A 21,021-nucleotide genomic window follows, 5' to 3' on the forward strand; every position below is an offset into this window, starting at 1 on the left:
AAAAAAATCCAAGTTTACTGTGGCCCAAGAGTGGTACCAAAAATCTTTAAAAACTTCACGTTTATTGTGGCCTAAGAGTGGTGCCAAAATCTTTAAAAAATCCACGTTTATTGTGGCTAAAGAGTGGTGCCAAAAATCTTTAAAAAAAACACGTTTATTGTGGCCAAAGAGTGGTGCCAAAATCTTTAAAAAATCCACGTTTATTGTGACCTAAGAGTGGTGCCAAAAATCTTCAAAAAATCCACGTTTATTGTGACCTAAGAGTGGTGCCAAAAATCTTTAAAAAATCCACGTTTATTGTGGCTAAAGAGTGGTGCCAAAAATCTTTAAAAAAAACCACGTTTATTGTGGCCCAAGAGTGGTGCCAAAAATCTTTAAAAAACCCACGTTTATTGTGACCTAAGAGTGGTGCCAAAAATCTTCAAAAAATCCACGTTTATTGTGACCTAAGAGTGGTGCCAAAAATCTTTAAAAAAATCCAAGTTTACTGTGGCCCAAGAGTGGTACCAAAAATGTTTAAAAACTTCACGTTTATTGTGGCCTAAGAGTGGTACCAAAAATCTTCAAAAAATACGAGTTTATTGTGGCCTAAGAGTGGTGCCAAAAATCTTTAAAAAACCCACGTTTATTGCGGCCTAAGAGTGGTGCCAAAAATCTTTAAAAACCCCACGTTTATTGGGCCCTAAGAGTGGTGTCGAAAATCTTTAAAAAATCCACGTTTATGAGTGCTGCCAAAAATCTTTAAAAAATCCACGTTTATGAGTGCTGCCAAAAATCTTTAAAAAATCCACGTTTATGAGTGCTGCCAAAAATCTTTAAAAAATCCACGTTTATTGTGGCCTAGGAGTGGTGCCAAAAATCCTTAAAAATCCACGTTGATTTTGACCTACAGCGGTGCAAAATGTTTGGCAAACTCCACGTTTATTTTGACCTATGAGTGGTGCAAAAATATTTAGCAAAATCCACATTTATTTTGGCCTAAGAGTGGTGCCAAAAATCTTTAAAAAATCCACGTTTATTGTGGTTTATGTTTGCTGCTAAAAATCATTAAAAATCCACGTTTATTGTGACCTATGAGTCATACTAAAAATCTTTAAAAAATCCAGGGTTATTATGGTTTATTTATTGACCTTAATAAACACATATCACCTGTTGTTAATCTCTTCCCATTACTTAGGACAATCCTAAGATGCCTGTGAAGTTATACTGGAAATTATATTGGAAAAATTAATTTTTAGCAAAGGCGCAAACCATTCACAGGGTGACTCAGAGAAAACATATTTAACTAAAATTGGAGAACAAATTGAATCGCAAATTATAATTTATGGTCATAACTATTAAAATAACGGTAAAGTATAAACAATTCTGAACAAAATGAATGAAGGAGGCATAAATACGTGTTTAATGTATATCAAAGAGCTGTATTGAAAAAGACACTGAACAGAACAGCCCATTGTGCCAAAACTATAAAAGATGGGCGGACGAAACTTGGCTTAAATTAAAGGCCTCTTGAATAGCTATCAGCCCATATATAGGTTTTATCCGAAATCAATTTCTGAGATCTGCATTTTGCGATCTACCTTGGGCCCACCTATGAAATATATACTGAACATAATAGCCCACTGTTCCAAAACTATAAAAGATGGGCGGACGAAACTTGGCTTAAATTAAAGGCCTCTTGAATAGCTATCAGCCCATATATAGGTTTTATCCGAAATCAATTTCAGAGATCCAAGTCTCGTCCGCCCATCTTTTATAGTTTTGGCACAGTGGGCTATGTCAAGTGTATATTTCAGAGGTGGGCCCAAGGTAAATCGCAAAATGCAGATCTCTGAAATTGATTTCGGATAAAACCTATATATGGGCTGATAGCTATTCAAGAGGCCATTGTGCCAAAACTATAAAAGATGGGCGGACGAAACTTGGCTTAAATTAAAGGCCTCTTGAATAGCTATCAGCCCATATATAGGTTTTATCCGAAATCAATTTCAGAGATCTGCATTTTTGCGATCTACCTTGGGCCCACCTATGAAAAAGACACTAAACAGAACAGCCCATTGTGCAAAAACTATAAAAGATGGGCGGACGAAACTTGGCTTAAATTAAAGGTCTCTTGAATAGCTATCAGCCCATGTATAGATTTTATCCGAAATCAATTTCAGAGATCTGCATTTTGCGATTTACCTTAGGGCCCACCTATGAAAAAGACACTAAACAGAACAGTCCATTGTGAAAAAACTATAAAAGATGGGCGGACGAAACTTGGCTTAAATTAAAGGTCTCTTGAATAGCTATCAGCCCATATATAGGTTTTATCCGAAATCAATTTCAGAGATCTGCATTTTACGATTTACCTTGGGCCCACCTCTGAAATATACACTTGACATAATAGCCCACTGTGCCAAAACTATAAAAGATGGGCGGACGAAACTTGGCTTAAATTAAAGGCCTCTTGAATAGCTATCAGCCAATATATAGATTATGCAGATCTCTGAAATTGATATCGGATAAAATCTATATATTGGCTGATAGCTATTCAAGAGGCCTTTAATTTAAGCCAAGTTTCGTCCGCACATCTTTTATAGTTTTTGCACAATGGGCTGTTCTGTTTAGTGTCTTTTTCATAGGTGGGCCCAAGGTAGATCGCAAAAATGCAGATCTCTGAAATTGATTTCGGACAAAACCTATATATGGGCTGATAGCTATTCAAGAGGCCTTTAATTTAAGCCAAGTTTCGTCCGCCCATCTTTTATAGTTTTGGAACAGTGGGCTATTATGTTCAGTATATATTTCATAGGTGGGCCCAAGGTAGATCGCAAAATGCAGATCTCTGAAATTGATTTCGGATAAAACCTATATATGGGCTGATAGCTATTCAAGAGGCCTTTAATTTAAGCCAAGTTTCGTCCGCCCATCTTTTATAGTTTTTGCACAATGGGCTGTTCTGTTTAGTGTCTTTTTCATAGGTGGGCCCAAGGTAGATCGCAAAAATGCAGATCTCTGAAATTGATTTCGGACAAAACCTATATATGGGCTGATAGCTATTCAAGAGGCCTTTAATTTAAGCCAAGTTTCGTCCGCCCATCTTTTATAGTTTTGGAACAGTGATTATGTTCAGTATATATTTCATAGGTGGGCCCAAGGTAGATCGCAAAATGCAGATCTCTGAAATTGATTTCGGATAAAACCTATATATGGGCTGATAGCTATTCAAGAGGCCTTTAATTTAAGCCAAGTTTCGTCCGCCCATCTTTTATAGTTTTTGCACAATGGGCTGTTCTGTTTAGTGTCTTTTTCATAGGTGGGCCCAAGGTAGATCGCAAAAATGCAGATCTCTGAAATTGATATCGGATAAAATCTATATATTGGCTGATAGCTATTCAAGAGACCTTTAATTTAAGCCAAGTTTCGTCCGCCCATCTTTTATAGTTTTGGCACAATGGGCTGTTCTGTTCAGTGTCTTTTTCAATACAGCTCTTTGATATATATTAAACACGTATTTATGCCTCCTTCATTCATTTTGTTCAGAATTGTTTATACTTTACCGTTATTTTAATAGTTATGACCATAAATTATAATTTGCGATTCAATTTGTTCTCCAATTTTAGTTAAATATGTTTTCTCTGAGTCACCCTGTGAATGGTTTGCGCCTTTGCTAAAAATTAATTTTTCCAATATAATTTCCAATATAACTTCACAGGCATAATCCTAAGACCCTTAATTTGAATTCTCAAAAGCACATCTACAATAACAACAACAGTTAGTTGAAGATTATGTTGTCAGGATAAAGAGGGATACGATGTTACCATGGCAATGTTCCATACACTGAAAGGTTAAATTATGCGTGGCTTATAAACAACAATAGCAACAAACACAAGAATATAATGGGAAAAAGGACATAATCAAATAAGATGAAATGATTAGAATTAGAAAAGAAAAGAGAGACGAAAAAAATGAAAACCAGTCAACAGTAGTCATGGCATATAAAACCTAATGTTGTGACAAAATCTATAATATTGGGTGGTTAGTAAGAAGTGGGTGATTGTGTTACTTGGAGTGGGGTGGGAGAAGTTACAACAACAAAAGTGAACATAAGTAATAACAATTGTCACCACTGACGTGTACCAAACTCCTTCCACCCACCGTCTCTTAAAAAAAAGGACAAAGACTCATAACATCATCATCACCATCAGCCAAGGCAGAAGTCAGCCAGCGAGGGAGGGTATGGGAGTAAAATAGAGGCAAATGTAAGCAACTATTTGGCCTTAAGGAACATTTTTGGAACATTTGTTTGTCCGCTACGAGTTTTGAATACATTATGAAGTTTTTGATGTTATATCCAATGTCAACTAGACAGAGAGACACAGGAGTCTTTGAACTTCAGTACTACTTGTGCATATGTGTATGAGCCTTAATATCATTCAAGCGTAATAACAAGTGAATGAATATATGTCGTATAAAAAAGCATACAAGCAGAATGTCTATGGAAAATCTTCTTAAAATATTCCACAATTTGATGAAGTTTGACGATAAGACAAAAAAAAAATAATCCAGGAAAACGCCCATTTTCATTAACACCAACACCCCCAAATGCGAACATTACCATTCAGACCAGGAAGCAACACCATTATCAGCATCTACATCAAAACGACAAAATGCATTGATCTCTGCAGCAGCCACATCTTGTTTTATTCATATAACATATTTGGCACAGTGATTAAAAAGAGAATTAAGAAAAAGTAAAATTTGCATTTTTAGAAGAATTTTAGTATTTTTTTAAAGATTTTTAGCACCAACCACACACCGCAATAAACATGGATTTTTTAAAGATTTTTAACAGCCACCACAGGTCAGAATAAGCGTGGATTTTTTAAAGATTTTTGGAGCCATCATACACCACAATAAACGTGGATTTTTTAAAGAATTTTAGAAGCCATCATACACCACAAAAAACATCGATTTTTAAAGATTTTTAGGAGCCCATTATACACCACAATAAGCTTGGATTGTTTAGCTTTTTGGCAGCCTTCCTAGATCACAATAAACGTTGATTTTTTAAAGAAGAAGATGCCTTCATTGACCACAATAAGCGCGGAATTTTTCAAAGATTAATGGCAGCCTTTATAGACCACAATAAACGTGTATTTTTTAAAGATTTTTAGCACCAACCATACACCACAATAAACGTGGATTTTTTAATGATTTTTAGGAGCCATCATGCACCACAAAAAACGTGGATTTTTAAAGATTTGTTGCAGTCATCGTTGGCCACAATAAACGTGGATTTTTTAAAGATTTTTTGAAGTCATCATCTGAAAGAAAGGGTGCTTGTATAGACTCTTTCTAAAAGCAAGGGTGCTTCTACAGACCCTTTCTGAAACAAAGGGTGCTTCTATACCCCCTTTCTGAAAGAAAGGGTGCTTCTATAGACCCTTTCTGAAAGAAAAGGTGCTTCTATCGACTTGTTTGAAAGAAAGGGTGCTACATAGACCCTTTCCCGAAAAAGGGTGCTTCTGAAAGAAAGGGTGCTACATAGACCCTTTTTGAAAGAAAAGGGCTTCTATAGACTTGTTTGAAAGAAAAGGTGCTACTATAGACCCTTTCTGAAAGACAGGGTGCTACTATAGACCCTTTTTTAATGAAAGGGTGCTACTATAGACTTTTTTGAAAGAAAGGGTGCTACTTTAGACTTTTTTGAAAGAATGGGTGCTACTATAGACTTTTTTGAAAGAAAGGGTGCTACTATAGACCCTTTCCCTAAAAAGGGTGCTTCTGAAAGAAAGGGTGCTACATAGACCCTTTCTGAATGAAAAGATGCTACTATAGACCCTTCCTGAAAGAAATGGTGCTTCTATAGACCCTTTCTGAATGAAAAGATGCTACTATAGACCCTTCTTGAAAGAAATGGTGCTTCTATAGACCCTTTCTGAAAGAAGGGTGCTTCTATAGACCCTTTCTGAAAGGGTGCTTCTATAGACCCTTTCACAAAGAAAGGGTGCTTCTATAGACCCTCTCTGAAAGAAAGGGTGCTTCTATAGACCCTCTCTGAAAGAAAGGGTGCTTCTATAGACTCTCTCTGAAAAAAAGGGTGTTTCTATAGACCCTCTCTGAAAGAAAGGGTGCATTCTATAACCCTCTCTGAAAGAAATTGTGCTTTTATAGACCCTTTTCTCAAAGAAAGGGTGCTACTATAGACATTTTTCTCAAAGAAAGGGTGCTACTATAGACCTTTTTCTCAAAGAAAGGGTGCTACGATAGACCTTTTTCTCAAAGAAAGGGTGCCACTATAGACCTTTTCTCAAAGAAAGGGTGCTACTATAGACCTTTTCTCAAAGAAAGGGTGCTACTATAGACCTTTTCTCAAAGAAAGGGTGCTACTATAGACCTTTTCTCAAAGAAAGGGTGCTACTATAGACCTTTTCTCAAAGAAAGGATACTACTATAGACCTTTTCTCAAAGAAAGGGTGCTACTATAGACCTTTTCTCAAAGAAAGGGTGCTACTATAGACCTTTTCTCAAAGAAAGGGTGCTACTATAGACCTTTTCTCAAAGAAAGGGTGCTACTATAGACCTTTTCTCAAAGAAAGGGTGCTGCTATAGACCTTTTCTCAAAGAAAGGGTGCTACTATAGACCTTTTCTCAAAGAAAGGGTGCTACTATAGACCTTTTCTCAAAGAAAGGGTGCTACTATAGACCTTTTCTCAAAGAAAGGGTGCTACTATAGACCTTTTCTCAAAGAAAGGGTGCTACTATAGACCTTTTCTCAAAGAAAGGGTGCTACTATAGACCTTTTCTCAAAGAAAGGGTGCTACTATAGACCTTTTCTCAAAGAAAGGGTGCTACTATAGACCTTTTCTCAAAGAAAGGGTGCTACTATAGACCTTTTCTCAAAGAAAGGGTGCTACTATAGACCTTCTCTCAAAGAAAGGGTGCTACTATAGACCTTTTCTCAAAGAAAGGGTGCTACTATAGACCTTTTCTCAAAGAAAGGGTGCTACTATAGACCTTCTCTCAAAGAAAGGGTGCTACTATAGACCTTTTCTCAAAGAAAGGGTGCTACTATAGACCTTTTCTCAAAGAAAGGGTGCTACTATAGACCTTTTCTCAAAGAAAGGGTGCTACTATAGACCTTTTCTCAAAGAAAGGGTGCTACTATAGACCTTTTCTCAAAGAAAGGGTGCTACTATAGACCTTTTCTCAAAGAAAGGGTGCTACTATAGACCTTTTCTCAAAGAAAGGGTGCTACTATAGACCTTTTCTCAAAGAAAGGGTGCTACTATAGACCTTTTCTCAAAGAAAGGGTGCTACTATAGACCTTTTCTCAAAGAAAGGGTGCTACTATAGACCTTTTCTCAAAGAAAGGGTGCTACTATAGACCTTTTCTCAAAGAAAGGGTGCTACTATAGACCTTTTCTCAAAGAAAGGGTGCTACTATAGACCTTTTCTCAAAGAAAGGGTGCTACTATAGACCTTTTCTCAAAGAAAGGGTGCTACTATAGACCTTTTCTCAAAGAAAGGGTGCTACTATAGACCTTCTCTCAAAGAAAGGGTGCTACTATAGACCTTTTCTCAAAGAAAGGGTGCTACTATAGACCTTTTCTCAAAGAAAGGGTGCTACTATAGACCTTTTCTCAAAGAAGCGGTCTATAGACCTTTTCTCAAAGAAGCGGTCTATAGACCTTTTCTCAAAGAAGCGGTCTATAGACCTTTTCTCAAAGAAAGCGGTCTATAGAACGCTTCTGAAAGAAAGGGTGCTTTTATAGACTCTTTTCTGAAAGAAAGGGTGCTTTTATAGACTCTTTTCTGAAAGAAAGGGTGCTTTTATAGACTCTTTTCTGAAAGAAAGGGTGCTTTTATAGACTCTTTTCTGAAAGAAAGGGTGCTTTTATAGACTCTTTTCTGAAAGAAAGGGTGCTTCTATAGACTCTTTTCTCAAAGAAAGGGTGCTACTATAGACCTTTTCTCAAAGAAAGGGTGCTACTATAGACCTTTTCTCAAAGAAAGAGTGCTACTATAGTCCTTCTCTCAAAGAAAGGGTGCTACTATAGACCTTTTCTCAAAGAAAGGGTGCTACTATAGACCTTTTCTCAAAGAAAGGGTGCTACTATAGACCTTTTCTCAAAGAAAGGGTGCTACTATAGACCTTTTCTCAAAGAAAGGGTGCTACTATAGACCTTTTCTCAAAGAAAGGGTGCTACTATAGACCTTTTCTCAAAGAAAGGGTGCTACTATAGACCTTTTCTCAAAGAAGCGGTCTATAGACCTTTTCTCAAAGAAGCGGTCTATAGACCTTTTCTCAAAGAAGCGGTCTATAGACCTTTTCTCAAAGAAAGCGGTCTATAGAACGCTTCTGAAAGAAAGGGTGCTTTTATAGACTCTTTTCTGAAAGAAAGGGTGCTTTTATAGACTCTTTTCTGAAAGAAAGGGTGCTTTTATAGACTCTTTTCTGAAAGAAAGGGTGCTTTTATAGACTCTTTTCTGAAAGAAAGGGTGCTTTTATAGACTCTTTTCTGAAAGAAAGGGTGCTTTTATAGACTCTTTTCTGAAAGAAAGGGTGCTTCTATAGACTCTTTTCTGAAAGAAAGGGTGCTTCTATAGACTCTTTTCTGAAAGAAAGGGTGCTTCTATAGACCCTCTCTCTTATAAAATGCCACTCGTACTCCACCCTAATATTTCTATACCCATAAAAAGGACATATGTACAGCTTTAACAATTTATATCCTGTACGTAGTTTTTTTTGCCACCACAATGCCTAGCAAAAAAAACCAACGTATTTGAGTGCATAGAATTTACATAGATTCCTGAGCAGTAACAAAGCGCAACATAAAATTGCTATGGAGGAAAATTGCTATGGAGGAATTCCCTGCTGTTATGCGAATTCTCCATTGAATTAAGCATCATCAGCTTTCTAACTCTAAGCCTAGCAGAAACTAGCACACAAAACAATCCCCTATCCTGCTGCGAGTGTGTGTGTATGTGTGTGTGTTGGAAGCCATAAAATTCATTCATTCATCATCATAGTTGCCAGGAATCCTCACTTGCAGCAGTGGCAGCGGCAGCACTACACAATAGTGGAAAACTAGTTGCAACTGCTGCCAGTACTACTAAAAAAGGGCTGGGATTATCTAGGTTTTGTTGTTCGCAGTTTTTTTTTATTTTTTTGGTAGTGGTGCTCTGCTATAAAATTTATTTAAATACTTCAACACCAATAAGGACAGCTTTTGGAATTAGACAAAAACTGCTGCAGCACCATATAAACCTGCTGCAACAACAACTGCACACAAAAATGTTTAGTTTCTGGATGAGTTGTCGTCTCGTCCTTCGTTTGCTGGCAAAACTGGTGCAAACTACTGCTGTGCAGAGTCAGCCAGCTGTATGAATGAAGAAACAAAACAACTAAAATAAGAACAATAATGGAAAAATTCGAAATGGGAATTATTTGCGGTAAAAACAAAAAAATCAAATCTCCATTGTACGAATTTTTCATTACGACGATGAACGTGCCGAACAATGTTTCTGGGTTTCTTCTACGGCTTTTCTATTTTGTTTTTTTATTTACAAATGAATGTTTTTTTTTTTTAAATTGAAATTTAATTGTTTAAAGGAATGGTTGGAATTGATCATTTTATGACATGTTGCGGGATATATAAATTTTCGAAAATTCTTCGAATTGTTTTTCTATCCTCTTAAAATTTTAAATTAATTATTTAGACTTACCTTCTTTCGATTCCATATCAACTTGTTCGACGACGACCTCAGCGGCAACGGTGTTTTCAGCAGGATGAACCATTTTTAGAAATTTGTTTTTAAATTAGCTCGGAACACCAAAGGACGATCTGTAAAACAAAACAGAAAAATTTTAAAGATTTTTATGAATATTTTTCTAGACTTAGCAAAGGCTCGTGGAGTTTTAAGAATATTTTTCCCAGACTAAGAAATGGCCATGGGATTTTTATGAATTTTTTCTAGGCTTAGCAGAGGCTCGTGGATTTTTAAGAATATTTTTCTAGACTAATTAGACGCTGAAATATATTTAAGAATATTTTTCTACACATATTGAAAGCTGAAATATTATTAAGACATTTTTCTAGACTTATTGGAGGCCTCAGCTAAGGCTCGTGGATTTTTAAAAATAGTTTTTATAGACTTAGTAGAGGCTTGTGGATTTTTAAGAATATTTTTTTTAGACTTAGTAGAGGCTCGTGGATTTTTAAGAATATTTCTTCTAGACTTAGTAGAGGCTCGTGGATTTTAAGAACATTTTTTATAGACTTATTAGAGGCTCGTGGATTTTTAAGAATATTTTTCTAGGCTTAGTAGAGGCTCGTGGATTTTTAAGAATATTTTTCTAGGCTTAGTAGAGGTTCGTGGATTTTTTAAGAATATTTTTTCTAGACTCTTAGCTTTTTAAGAATATTTGTTCTAGAATTAGTAGAGGCTCGTGGATTTTTAAGAATATTTTTCTAGGCTTAGTAGAGGCTCGTGGATTTTAAAGAATATTTTTTCTAGACTTAGTAGAGGCTCGTGGATTTTTAAGAATATTTTTTTAGACTTAGAAGAGGCTCGTGGATTTTTAAGAATATTTTTTCTAGACTTAGAAGAGGCTCGTGGATTTTTAAAGATATTTTTTAGACTTAGAAGAGGCTCGTGGATTTTTAAGAATATTTTCTCCAGACAGTAGAGTCTCAAATATTTTTAAACATTTTTTCTAGACTTGGCAAAGGCTCATGGATTTTTAGGAATATTTTTTTCTAGACTTAGTAGAGACTCAAATATTTTTAAGAATATTTTTTCTAGACTCTTGGCTTTTTAAGAATATTTTTCTAGGCTTAGTAGAGACTCAAATATTTTTAAGAATATTTTTTCTAGACTCTTGGCTTTTTAAGAATATTTTTCTAGGCTTAGTAGAGGCTCGTGAATTTTTAAGAATATTTTTCTAGGCTTAGTAGAGGCTCGTGGATTTTTAAGAATATTTTTCTAGGCTTAGTAGAGGCTCGTGGATTTTTAAGAATATTTTTCTAGGCTTAGTAGAGGCTCGTGGATTTTTATGAATATTTTTCTAGGCTTAGGAGAGGCTCGTGGATTTTTAAGAATATTTTTCTAGGCTTAGTAGAGGCTCGTGGATTTTTAAGAATATTTTTTTCTAGACTTAGTAGAGACTCAAATATTTTTAAGAATATTTTTTCTAGACTTGGTAGAGACTCAAATATTTTTAAGAATATTTTTCTAGACTTATTGGAGGCTCAACAACATTTAAGAAATTTTTTTTCTAGACTTAGTAGAGGCTCGTGGATTTTTAAGAATATTTTTCTAGGCTTAGTAGAGGCTCGTGAATTTTTAAGAATATTTTTCTAGGCTTAGTAGAGGCTCGTGGATTTTTAAGAATATTTTTCTAGGCTTAGTAGAGGTCGTGGATTTTTAAGAATATTTTTTCTAGGCTTAGTAGAGGGGCCCGTGGATTTTTAAGAATATTTTTTTCTAGACTTAGTAGAGGGACTCGTGGATTTTTAGGAATATTTTTTCCAGACTTAGTAGAGGCTCGTGGATTTTTAAGAATATTTTTTCTAGACTTAGTAGAGGCTCGTGGATTTTTAAGAATATTTTTTCTAGACTTAGTAGAGGCTCGTGGATTTTTAGGAATATTTTTTCTAGACTTAGTAGAGGCTCGTGGATTTTTAATAATATTTTTTCTAGACTTAGTAGAGGCTCGTGGATTTTTAATAATATTTTTTCTAGACTTAGTAGAGGCTCGTGGATTTTTAATAATATTTTTTCTAGACTTAGTAGAGGCTCGTGGATTTTTAATAATATTTTTTCTAGACTTAGTAGAGGCTCGTGGATTTTTAAGAATATTTTTTCTAGACTTAGTAGAGGCTCGCGGATTTTTAAGAATATTTTTCCTAGATTTAGTAGAGGCTCGTGGATTTTTAAGAATATTTTTTCTAGACTTATTAGAAGCTCGTGGATTTTAAAGAATATTTTTTCTAGACTTAGTAGAGGCTCGTGGATTTTTAAGAATATTTTTTCTAGACTTAGTAGAGGCTCGTGGATTTTTAAGAATATTTTTTTCTATATTTAGTAGAGGCTCGTGGATTTTTAAGAATATTTTTTCTAGACTTAGTAGAGGCTCGTGGATTTTTAAGAATATTTTTTTCTAGATTTAGTAGAGGCTCGTGGATTTTTAAGAATATTTTTTCTCGACTTAGTAGAAACTCGTGGATTTTAAAGAATATTTTTTCTAGACTTTGTAGAGGTTCGCGGATTTTCAAGAATATGTTTTCTAGAATTAGTAAAGGCTCGTGGATTTTTAAGAATATTTTTTCTAGACTTAGCAGAGTCTAGTGGATTTTTAAGAATATTTTTTCTAGACTTTAAGAATATTTTTTCTAGACTTTAAGAATATTTTTTCTAGATTTAGTAGAGGTTCGTGGATTTTTAGGAATATTTTTTCTAGACTTAGTAGAGGCTCGTGGTTTTTAAAGAACATTTTTTCTAGACTTAGTAGAGGCTCGTGGATTTTTAAGAATATTTTTTCTAGACTTAGTAGAGGCTCGTGGATTTTTAAGAATATTTTTTCTAGACTTAGCAGAGTCTAGTGGATTTTTAAGAATATTTTTTCTAGACTTTAAGAATATTTTTTCTAGACTTTAAGAATATTTTTTCTAGATTTAGTAGAGGTTCGTGGATTTTTAGGAATATTTTTTCTAGACTTAGTAGAGGCTCGTGGTTTTTAAAGAACATTTTTTCTAGACTTAGTAGAGGCTCGTGGATTTTTAAGAATATTTTTTCTAGACTTAGTAGAGGCTCGTGGATTTTTAAGAATATTTTTTCTAGACTTAGTAGAGGCTCGTGGATTTTTAAGAATATTTTTTCTAGACTTAGTAGAGGCTCGTGGATTTTTAAGAATATTTTTTCTAGACTTAGTAGAGGCTCGTGGATTTTTAGGAATATTTTTTCTAGACTTAGTAGAGGCTCGTGGTTTTTAAAGAACATTTTTTCTAGACTTAGTAGAGGCTCGTGGATTTTTAAGAATATTTTTTCTAGACTTAGCAGAGTCTCGTGGATTTTTAAAAATATTTTTTCTAGACTTAGTAGAGGCTCGTGGATTTTTAAGAATATTTTTTCTAGACTTAGCAGAGTCTCGTGGATTTTTAAAAATATTTTTTCTAGACTTAGTAGAGGCTCGAGGATTTTTAATAATATTTTTTCTAGACTTAGTAGTGGCTCGTGGATTTTTAAGAATATTTTTTTAGACTTAGTAGAGGCTCGTGGATTTTCAAGAATATTTTTTTAGACTTTGTAGAGGTTCGCGGATTTTCAAGAATATGTTTTCTAGAATTAGTAAAGGCTCGTGGATTTTTAAGAATATTTTTTCTAGACTTAGCAGAGTCTCGTGGATTTTTAAGAATATTTTTTCTAGACTTAGCAGAGGCCCTTGGATTTTTAAGAATATTTTTTCTAGATTTAGTAGAGGTTCGTGGATTTTTAGGAATATTTTTTCTAGACTTAGTAGAGGCTCGTGGTTTTTAAAGAACATTTTTTCTAGACTTAGTAAAGGCTCACGGATTTTTTACAATATTTTTTCTAGACTTAATAGAGGCTCGTAGATATTTAAGAATATTTTTCTAGACTTAGTAGAGGCTCGTGGATTTTTAAGAATATTTTTTCTAGACTTAGTAGAGGCTCGTGGATTTTTAAGAATATTTTTTCTAGACTTAGTAGAGGCTCGTGGATTTTTAAGAATATTTTTCTAGACTTAGTAGAGGCTCGTGGATTTTTAAGAATATTTTTTCTAGACTTAGTAGAGGCTCGTGAATTTTTAAGAATATTTTTTCAAGACTTGGTAGAGACTCGTGGATTTTTAAGAATATTTTTTCTAGACTTAGTAGAGGCTCGTGGATTTTTAAGAATATTTTTTCTAGACTTAATCGAGGCTCGTGGATTTTTAAGAATATTTTTTCTTGACTTAGTAGAGGCTCGTGGATTGTTAAGAATATTTTTTCTAAACTTAGTAGAGGCTCGTGGATTTTTAAGAATATTTTATTAAGACTTGTTAGAGGCTACGTATACCTCGCTAAACAATTTTAAAATTTTTCTTTTTAAGATGAAAAACTTTGTTGATTGAGTACGCTTCGTAGGAAATGAACGCTCATTTTCATTCCAGCTATCATTTAGTTTTCTGCTTCTTTTGTGTGTACTTTACAGTGCCGCCACAAAGGAAATACAACTCTTTGAATGGTCGTGCTGGTTGTGTTGGTTGGGAATTTGAAACTTTTAACATTCACCTGTTCATCAAACATCAGCTAAAGCTTACAAATGAAAACATCTGCTTGCTTTAGTTTTGTTTATTGGCTTTTGACTTTAGTTTTGCTAACCGCAAAGTACTTCCTGTAAATTAAATCCATACGCTTTGTATTAAAAGTTATTTTCTTTGCGAGTGGCAAAAAAGTTGGAAATCTGCACCAATTTAAAGATAATGAAAATTCATTTTTTTATGTAAAACTCGTTGTAAAAATCATGTTTCTGAAGCTCCTCAATTGAAAGAAAAAAGCTAAAATTACAATATGTTAAATATTTTGACATTTGAAGATGTGTTGTTGTGGCATAAATGGGTCATCATCCACGAGCCTATCACCTTCAATTTCTAACTCAGAGGGAAAGCCATGCTTTTGTTTTATGTTCAAAGGTAATTTTACCTTTTCTACATCTTCAGTGTACCTTTTTTATAGCTACATACATATATATTTTATACCCCCTGTTTTATAGCATTACTCTCCTGCCGCGGCCTTAGTTATTTGTCCAGTCGCCATTACATTTTAATGTCTTACTTATTGCGTTTGACTTTCTATCTAATGTCCATTAAATGTTCATAAAATTTACTATTCAATTAAGAAAATAGACTTACGAAATTTACGAGACACGTTGCTGTGTCTATTAGGCACTGCGAAAATGAGAGGAAATAAACAGCGCAAAATGTTGCAGTCTTTCTTTTTCTCCTTATACTCAAATACTTGTCAAATATTTTATGGCCATTAGCATGAATAATGAGCAATTTCCTTAAATTACTTCGAAGCGTTTTGAAGAAATTTTATTTTAGGTCCTCCTAAAAATCTTTAAAAAATCCACGTATATTGTGTTCTTTGGGTCATCCTAAAAATCTTTAAAAAATCCACGTATATTGTGTTCTTTGGGTCATCCTAAAAATCTTTAAAAAATCCACGTTTATTGTGGTCTTTGGGTCATCCTAAAAATCTTTAAAAAAATCCAGGTTTATTGTGGTCTTTGGCTCCTCCTAAAAATCTTAAAAAAATCCACGTTTATTGTGGTCTTTGGCTCCTCCTAAAAATCTTTAAAAAATCCACGTTTATTGTGGTCTTTGGTTCCTCCAAAAAATTTTTAAAAAATCCACGTTTATTGTGGTCTTTGGGTCCTCCTAAAAATCTTAAAAAACGCGTTTATTGTGGTATTTGGGTCCTCCTAAAAATCTTTAAAAAATCCACGTTTATTGTGGTCATTAGATCCTCCCAAAAATCTTTAAAAAATCCACGTTTATTGTGGTCATTAGATCCTCCCAAAAATCTTTAAAAAATCCACGTTTGTTGTGGACTTTGGTTCCTCCTAAAAATCTTTAAAAAATCCACGTTTGTTGTGGACTTTGGTTCCTCCTATAAATGTTTAAAAAATCCACATTTATTGTGGTCTTTGGGTCCGCCTAAAAATCTTTAAAAAATCCACGTTTATTGTTTTCATTAGATCCTCCCAAAAATCTTTAAAAAATCCACGTTTATTGTGGTCATTAGATCCTCCCAAAAATCTTTAAAAAATCCACGTTTATTGTGGTCATTAGATCCTCCCAAAAAATCTTTAAAAAATCCACGTTTATTGTGGTCATTAGATCCTCCCAAAAATCTTTAAAAAATCCACGTTTATTGTGGTCATTAGATCCTCCCAAAGATCTTTAAAAAATCCACGTTTATTGTGGACATTAGATCCTTCCAAAAATCTTTAAAAAATCCACGTTTATTGTGGTCATTAGATCCTCCCAAAAATCTTTAAAAAATCCACGAGATCCTCCCAAAAATCTTTAAAAAATCCACGTTTATTGTGGTCATTAGATCCCCCCAAAAATCTTTAAAAAATCCACGTTTATTGTGGTCATTAGATCCTCCCAAAAATCTTTAGAAAATCCACGTTTATTGTGGTCATTAGATCCTCCCAAAAATCTTTAAAAAATCCACGTTTATTGTGGTCTTTGGGTCCTCCTAAAAATCTTTAAAAAATCCACGTTTATTGTGGTCTTTGGGTCCTCCTAAAAATCTTTAAAAAATCCACGTTTATTGTGGTCTTTGGGTCCTCCTAAAAATCTTTAAAAAATCCACGTTTATTGTGGTCTTTGGGTCCTCCTAAAAATCTTTAAAAAATCCACGTTTATTGTGGTCTTTGGGTCCTCCTAAAAATCTTTAAAAAATCCAGGTTTATTGTGGTCTTTGGGTCCTCCCAAAAATCTTTAAAAATCCAGGTTTATTGTGGTCTTTGGGTCCTCCTAAAAATCTTTAAAAAATCCACGTTTATTGTGGTCTTTGGGTCCTCCTAAAAATCTTTAAAAAATCCCCGTTTATTGTGGTCTTTGGGTCCTCCTAAAAATCTTTAAAAAATCCACGTTTATTGTGGTTTTTGGATCCTCATAAAAATCTTTAAAAAAAATGTTTTTTGTGGTCTTTTGGATCCTCCTAAAAATCTTTAAAAAATCCACGTTTATTGTGGTCTTTGGGTCCTCCTAAAAATCTTTAAAAAATCCACGTTTATTGTGGTCTTTGGGTCCTCCTAAAAATCTTTAAAAAATCCACGTTTATTGTGGTCTTTGGGTCCTCCTAAAAATCTTTAAAAAAATCCACGTTTATTGTGGTCTTTGGGTCCTCCTAAAAATCTTTAAAAAATCCACGTTTATTGTGGTCTTTGGGTCCTCCTAAAAATCTTTAAAAAATCCACGTTTATTGTGGTCTTTGGGTCCTCCTAAAAATCTTTAAAAAATCCACGTTTATTGTGGTCTTTGGGTCCTCCTAAAAATCTTTAAAAAATCCACGTTTATTGTCGTCTTTGGGTCCTCATAAAAATCTTTAAATTTTTTTTTTTTGTGGTCTTTGGGTCCTCCTAAAAATCTTTAAAAAACCCACGTTTATTGTGGTCTTTGAGTCCTCCTAAAAATCTTTAAAAAACCCACGTTTATTGTGGTCTTTGAGTCCTCCTAAAAATCTTTAAAAAATCCACGTTTACTGTGGTCTTTGGGTCCTCCTAAAAATCTTTAAAAAATCCACGTTTATTGTGGTTTTTGGACCTCATAAAAATCTTTAAAAAAATGTTTTTTTGTGGTCTTTTGGGTCCTCCTAAAAATCTTTAAAAAATCCACGTTTATTGTGGTCTTTGGGTCCTCCTAAAAATCTTAAAAAAATCCACGTTTACTGTGGTCTTTGGGTCCTCCTAAAAATCTTAAAAAATTCCGGTTTATTGTGGTCTTTGGGTCCTCCCAAAAATCGTTAAAAAATAAACTTAAACTCAACTTCCCTTCACTTTAATTTGATTTGAAAAATACACTAACTTCACTCCTAGTCCATTAAAATCTCACTTCGAATGTCGTAACAAAATTACGGATTAATATGATACATAGTTTCCATTCAGAAACCTGCGTCACATTGCGCCACATCTCTTACAGGACACGTATTGCTCACGAAGCACGTGTCTCATCTAAACATTGTAAGAAGTCCCGCTCTACAAATAGCCTGACCAGCCACCAGCCAACCAGTCAACTAGACATCCAATTTTATGACTGGTTGACTGAATGTTTTACGTTGTATAGTCACTTGCCGTGCTCCTTTTGCGTTGTATGGCGGGGCACACTGCTTATAATAAAAATGTTGACGTGACACGCATACCTTGACCATAAAGTTTTTTTTCGCCTTTGTGGCGGTGGTTGGTTTGGTACCGGTGTCTGAAAATATAACATAACGCCGGACAATGGAAATGCGGCGTGGATCCAGTGATGGACAATGCTGCAACTGTAAATGAATTGATGGTTGTTGTTTGTGGTCGGTCGGTCGTAGATGGAAGGAGGTTGTCGTCGTCGTGTACTGGTGGTCATAGTTCCACATTGCTTTCTTTTCCTTTAAATTGCAATTTGAAGTGTAGTAAAGTAGTAAATATTTCCTACTCCACCCACTTTATCCCCCAATCTCTTTGTGTAGCCACAAAATAAGTCGAATTTCTTGTGGTTATATTTTTTATAGTTTTTCCATTATTGTTGTTGTTTGTTGTTTTCGTTAACAAAAGACAGTCACGCCATTTAAGAGCCAATTAAATTACGGACTACAATTAAAAAGTATCCAAATATAACAACAGTAAATGTATGTCCAGGAAAATGATGTGTGGGGTCAAAAAGTTTGTCCACAACTTTAGAGGGGGAATTGCTTTAAATTGTGAAATATCGGCTGAAAAGATGAAGAATTTGTCTAAATTAGAAGGATATGCTGGTAGCGGATAAAATCAAGTGATGAAATTATTAAAACTGCCACCCAAGTCTGGAGATTGACCTGAGGGGAATTTTTGTCGGACATCAAATCAGAATGAGACTACAATGAAGATCCAAGTTGATGACGAAGTAGAGAAGCTTATTGGTCTTATCAACTTGGCGATCGAAGCAATTATTAACACATAGCTCAAAATATACAATGATTAGATGTATAATTAAGTCGAAAGTTAGGGGCTTTAGCATCGAAGCAGGTAGCCGAAGAGAAAACGAAATGAAGCTTCGGTCCGAAACTACGTGGCGTAGAAGACTACGAAATAAGTTTGTGACTCAGGCTGCTCGAGGATGCCGAAAAAACTACTCTACGACCTAGTTTTGAAAGTGAGTTTTCTAACTTTCTCCTTTATGTCGAAACGGCGGAAAAAACAAAACTCACGGTTCAGAAAACCCCCAATATTTTGTAATAAACGGGCATATTTGAAAATATTTTTTGAATAAATATATTTTTGAAATAATATTAAGTATATAAAGAAAAAGAAATTAGAAACGAAAATAAAAACAGATGACAAATAAACATTTTTAATATACGTGGATTTTTTTAAAAAAATTTATTTTAACTTGGGTGCTTTTTTAATACTTCAAAATTGGACTTAAAAAGTTTTTTTCATAACGTGTTCTTTTATTTTTTTTTTTTTTCAAAAAATCGTATATTTGTATTTATTTTGAAATGTAAAAAAAGTGATTTTTTAAATTAAATTTAAATTTAAAAAAATATTTTTTGATTTTTCAAAATAGTCCCATTGTTGTTGTTTTAATATTTAAAACAACTAATTTATTAGTGAAGAAGGTTTGGCATTGTTCGCCAAGGGGTAAGGCAGGGAAGACTAGTTTCGATCCTCGCCACAGGATCTCATCAGTTCCCTTGTTTTTTGTTTGTGGATATTCTCCACCGAAGTTATTATTCAATAACTTCTTCAACAAAAAACTTTTTATACCCAAACATCAATCGTCAGCTCGAAGTATAAAGGTGAACCAAGAAAAAACTTCAATGAGAAGTTTTTCTTTGGCAACCTCACACAACCCTGTTTGCAAAACAAAGCAAACCTTCTTTCACTATTGTGCGTCGTTGATTTTCAACGAAAACAACACAACAAAATGTTGCTGGTAGCTTTTCTAGCCATAACCAACCATACACAAACCGTGCCAGTGTTTCTCAAATGTTCTATTTTTTCCCAACAAAACTGTATTTGTTAAAAAAGTTGAATTCTTACAATTATTTTTTCAAAAACCTGAATTTTTTAATAATAATTTTTTCAAAAAATATTAATTTGCTAGGCAATTGTGGTCGTATCTCGAACCCTAGGTACTCATTTGAAAGAGACAGAAATTAGAAACGAAAATTAGAAAAATGACTACAATCATTTTGAATAAACGTGGATTTTTTTGAATTATATTTTTTATTTTTAGGTGATTTTTTAATACTAAAAAATTGGATTTAAAAAATGTTTTTCACAATTTGTTCTTTTAATTTGTTTTCAAAACATCGTATATTTGTGGATGTTTCGAAATCACAAAAAAAACAAAAGTGAATTTTTTAAATTAAACTTGAATTTTTTAAAAATAATTTTTTAAATAAAAATGTATTTTTTAACAATTATTTAAAAAAAAGTGGATTTTTCACAAATTATATTTTCAAAAAATATATATTTATATACATATACTGATTATTAAAAAATATTAATTTTTAATTTTTACAAAAGTATGTATTTCTTTTTTAAAAAAAACGTGGTTTTTTAAAAATAATTTTTGTTTCTAAAAATTTAAATTTTAACTTTTTAAATATAGAAAAAGTGGATTTTTTAAAAATTATTTTTTTAGGAAACGTGGATATTTAGAAAATATTTTTTAAAAAACGTAGATTATTTTAAAATTAAAGAATAACGAAACAGCAATAAAATGATTTAAAATGATATTTGATTGTCTATTTAGCTATTATTTCCAACTTAAGATCTGAGTCCATCAACTTGGGCAAGCGTTGAATTGATTAAACGAATGAGAGTGATTTTATTGAAAATTGGTCTCGCTTATGTACTTCATATGAGAAGCGAGTTTCTCATCTAGTATTAGTTGTATACAAAAGGTATTAAGATCAAAGATGTTAATAAATAATACTATTTACAAAATATGTACATCGTTGCATTTTCATTCGTTAGATTCAAATATTTAAATATATGTTGGGTAATATTAATTGCATTAGTGAAAACGTATACGTAAAGTATTAAAATAAAATATGTACATAAGAGAAATTCTATTAACAAAAATTGGTCCGCTTCAAAAAAAATTTTCCAAAAAATTATTTTTAAAAAAAAACTTGGATTTTTAAAAATATATGTTTTCCAATAAACGTGGGTCGTGTCTCCGAAAATTAAAAAAATGACTACAATCATTTTTTTTACTAAAAAATTGGATTAAAAAAATGTTTTTCACAACGATTTCTTTTA

The 21,021-nt window shown here is 33.5% G+C and overlaps 1 protein-coding gene across 2 annotated transcripts in view; it reads right to left on the reverse strand.

Annotated features, from left to right (window-relative positions):
• stai (stathmin) overlaps positions 1-21,021 on the reverse strand; it is a 517,066-nt gene that overhangs the window by 483,206 nt on the left and 12,839 nt on the right. For both annotated transcript variants that reach the window (XM_073967539.1, XM_073967532.1), the window contains exon 2: positions 9,718-9,836. In XM_073967539.1, the coding sequence (XP_073823640.1) occupies positions 9,718-9,790 (73 nt within the window). In that variant the 5' untranslated portion in view covers positions 9,791-9,836. The remainder of the gene's footprint in view (positions 1-9,717; positions 9,837-21,021) is intronic.

Source organism: Musca autumnalis, unplaced genomic scaffold (assembly GCF_047663935.1).
Source record: "Musca autumnalis isolate F117 unplaced genomic scaffold, ASM4766393v1 scaffold_2, whole genome shotgun sequence".
Lineage (NCBI taxonomy): Eukaryota > Metazoa > Arthropoda > Insecta > Diptera > Muscidae > Musca > Musca autumnalis.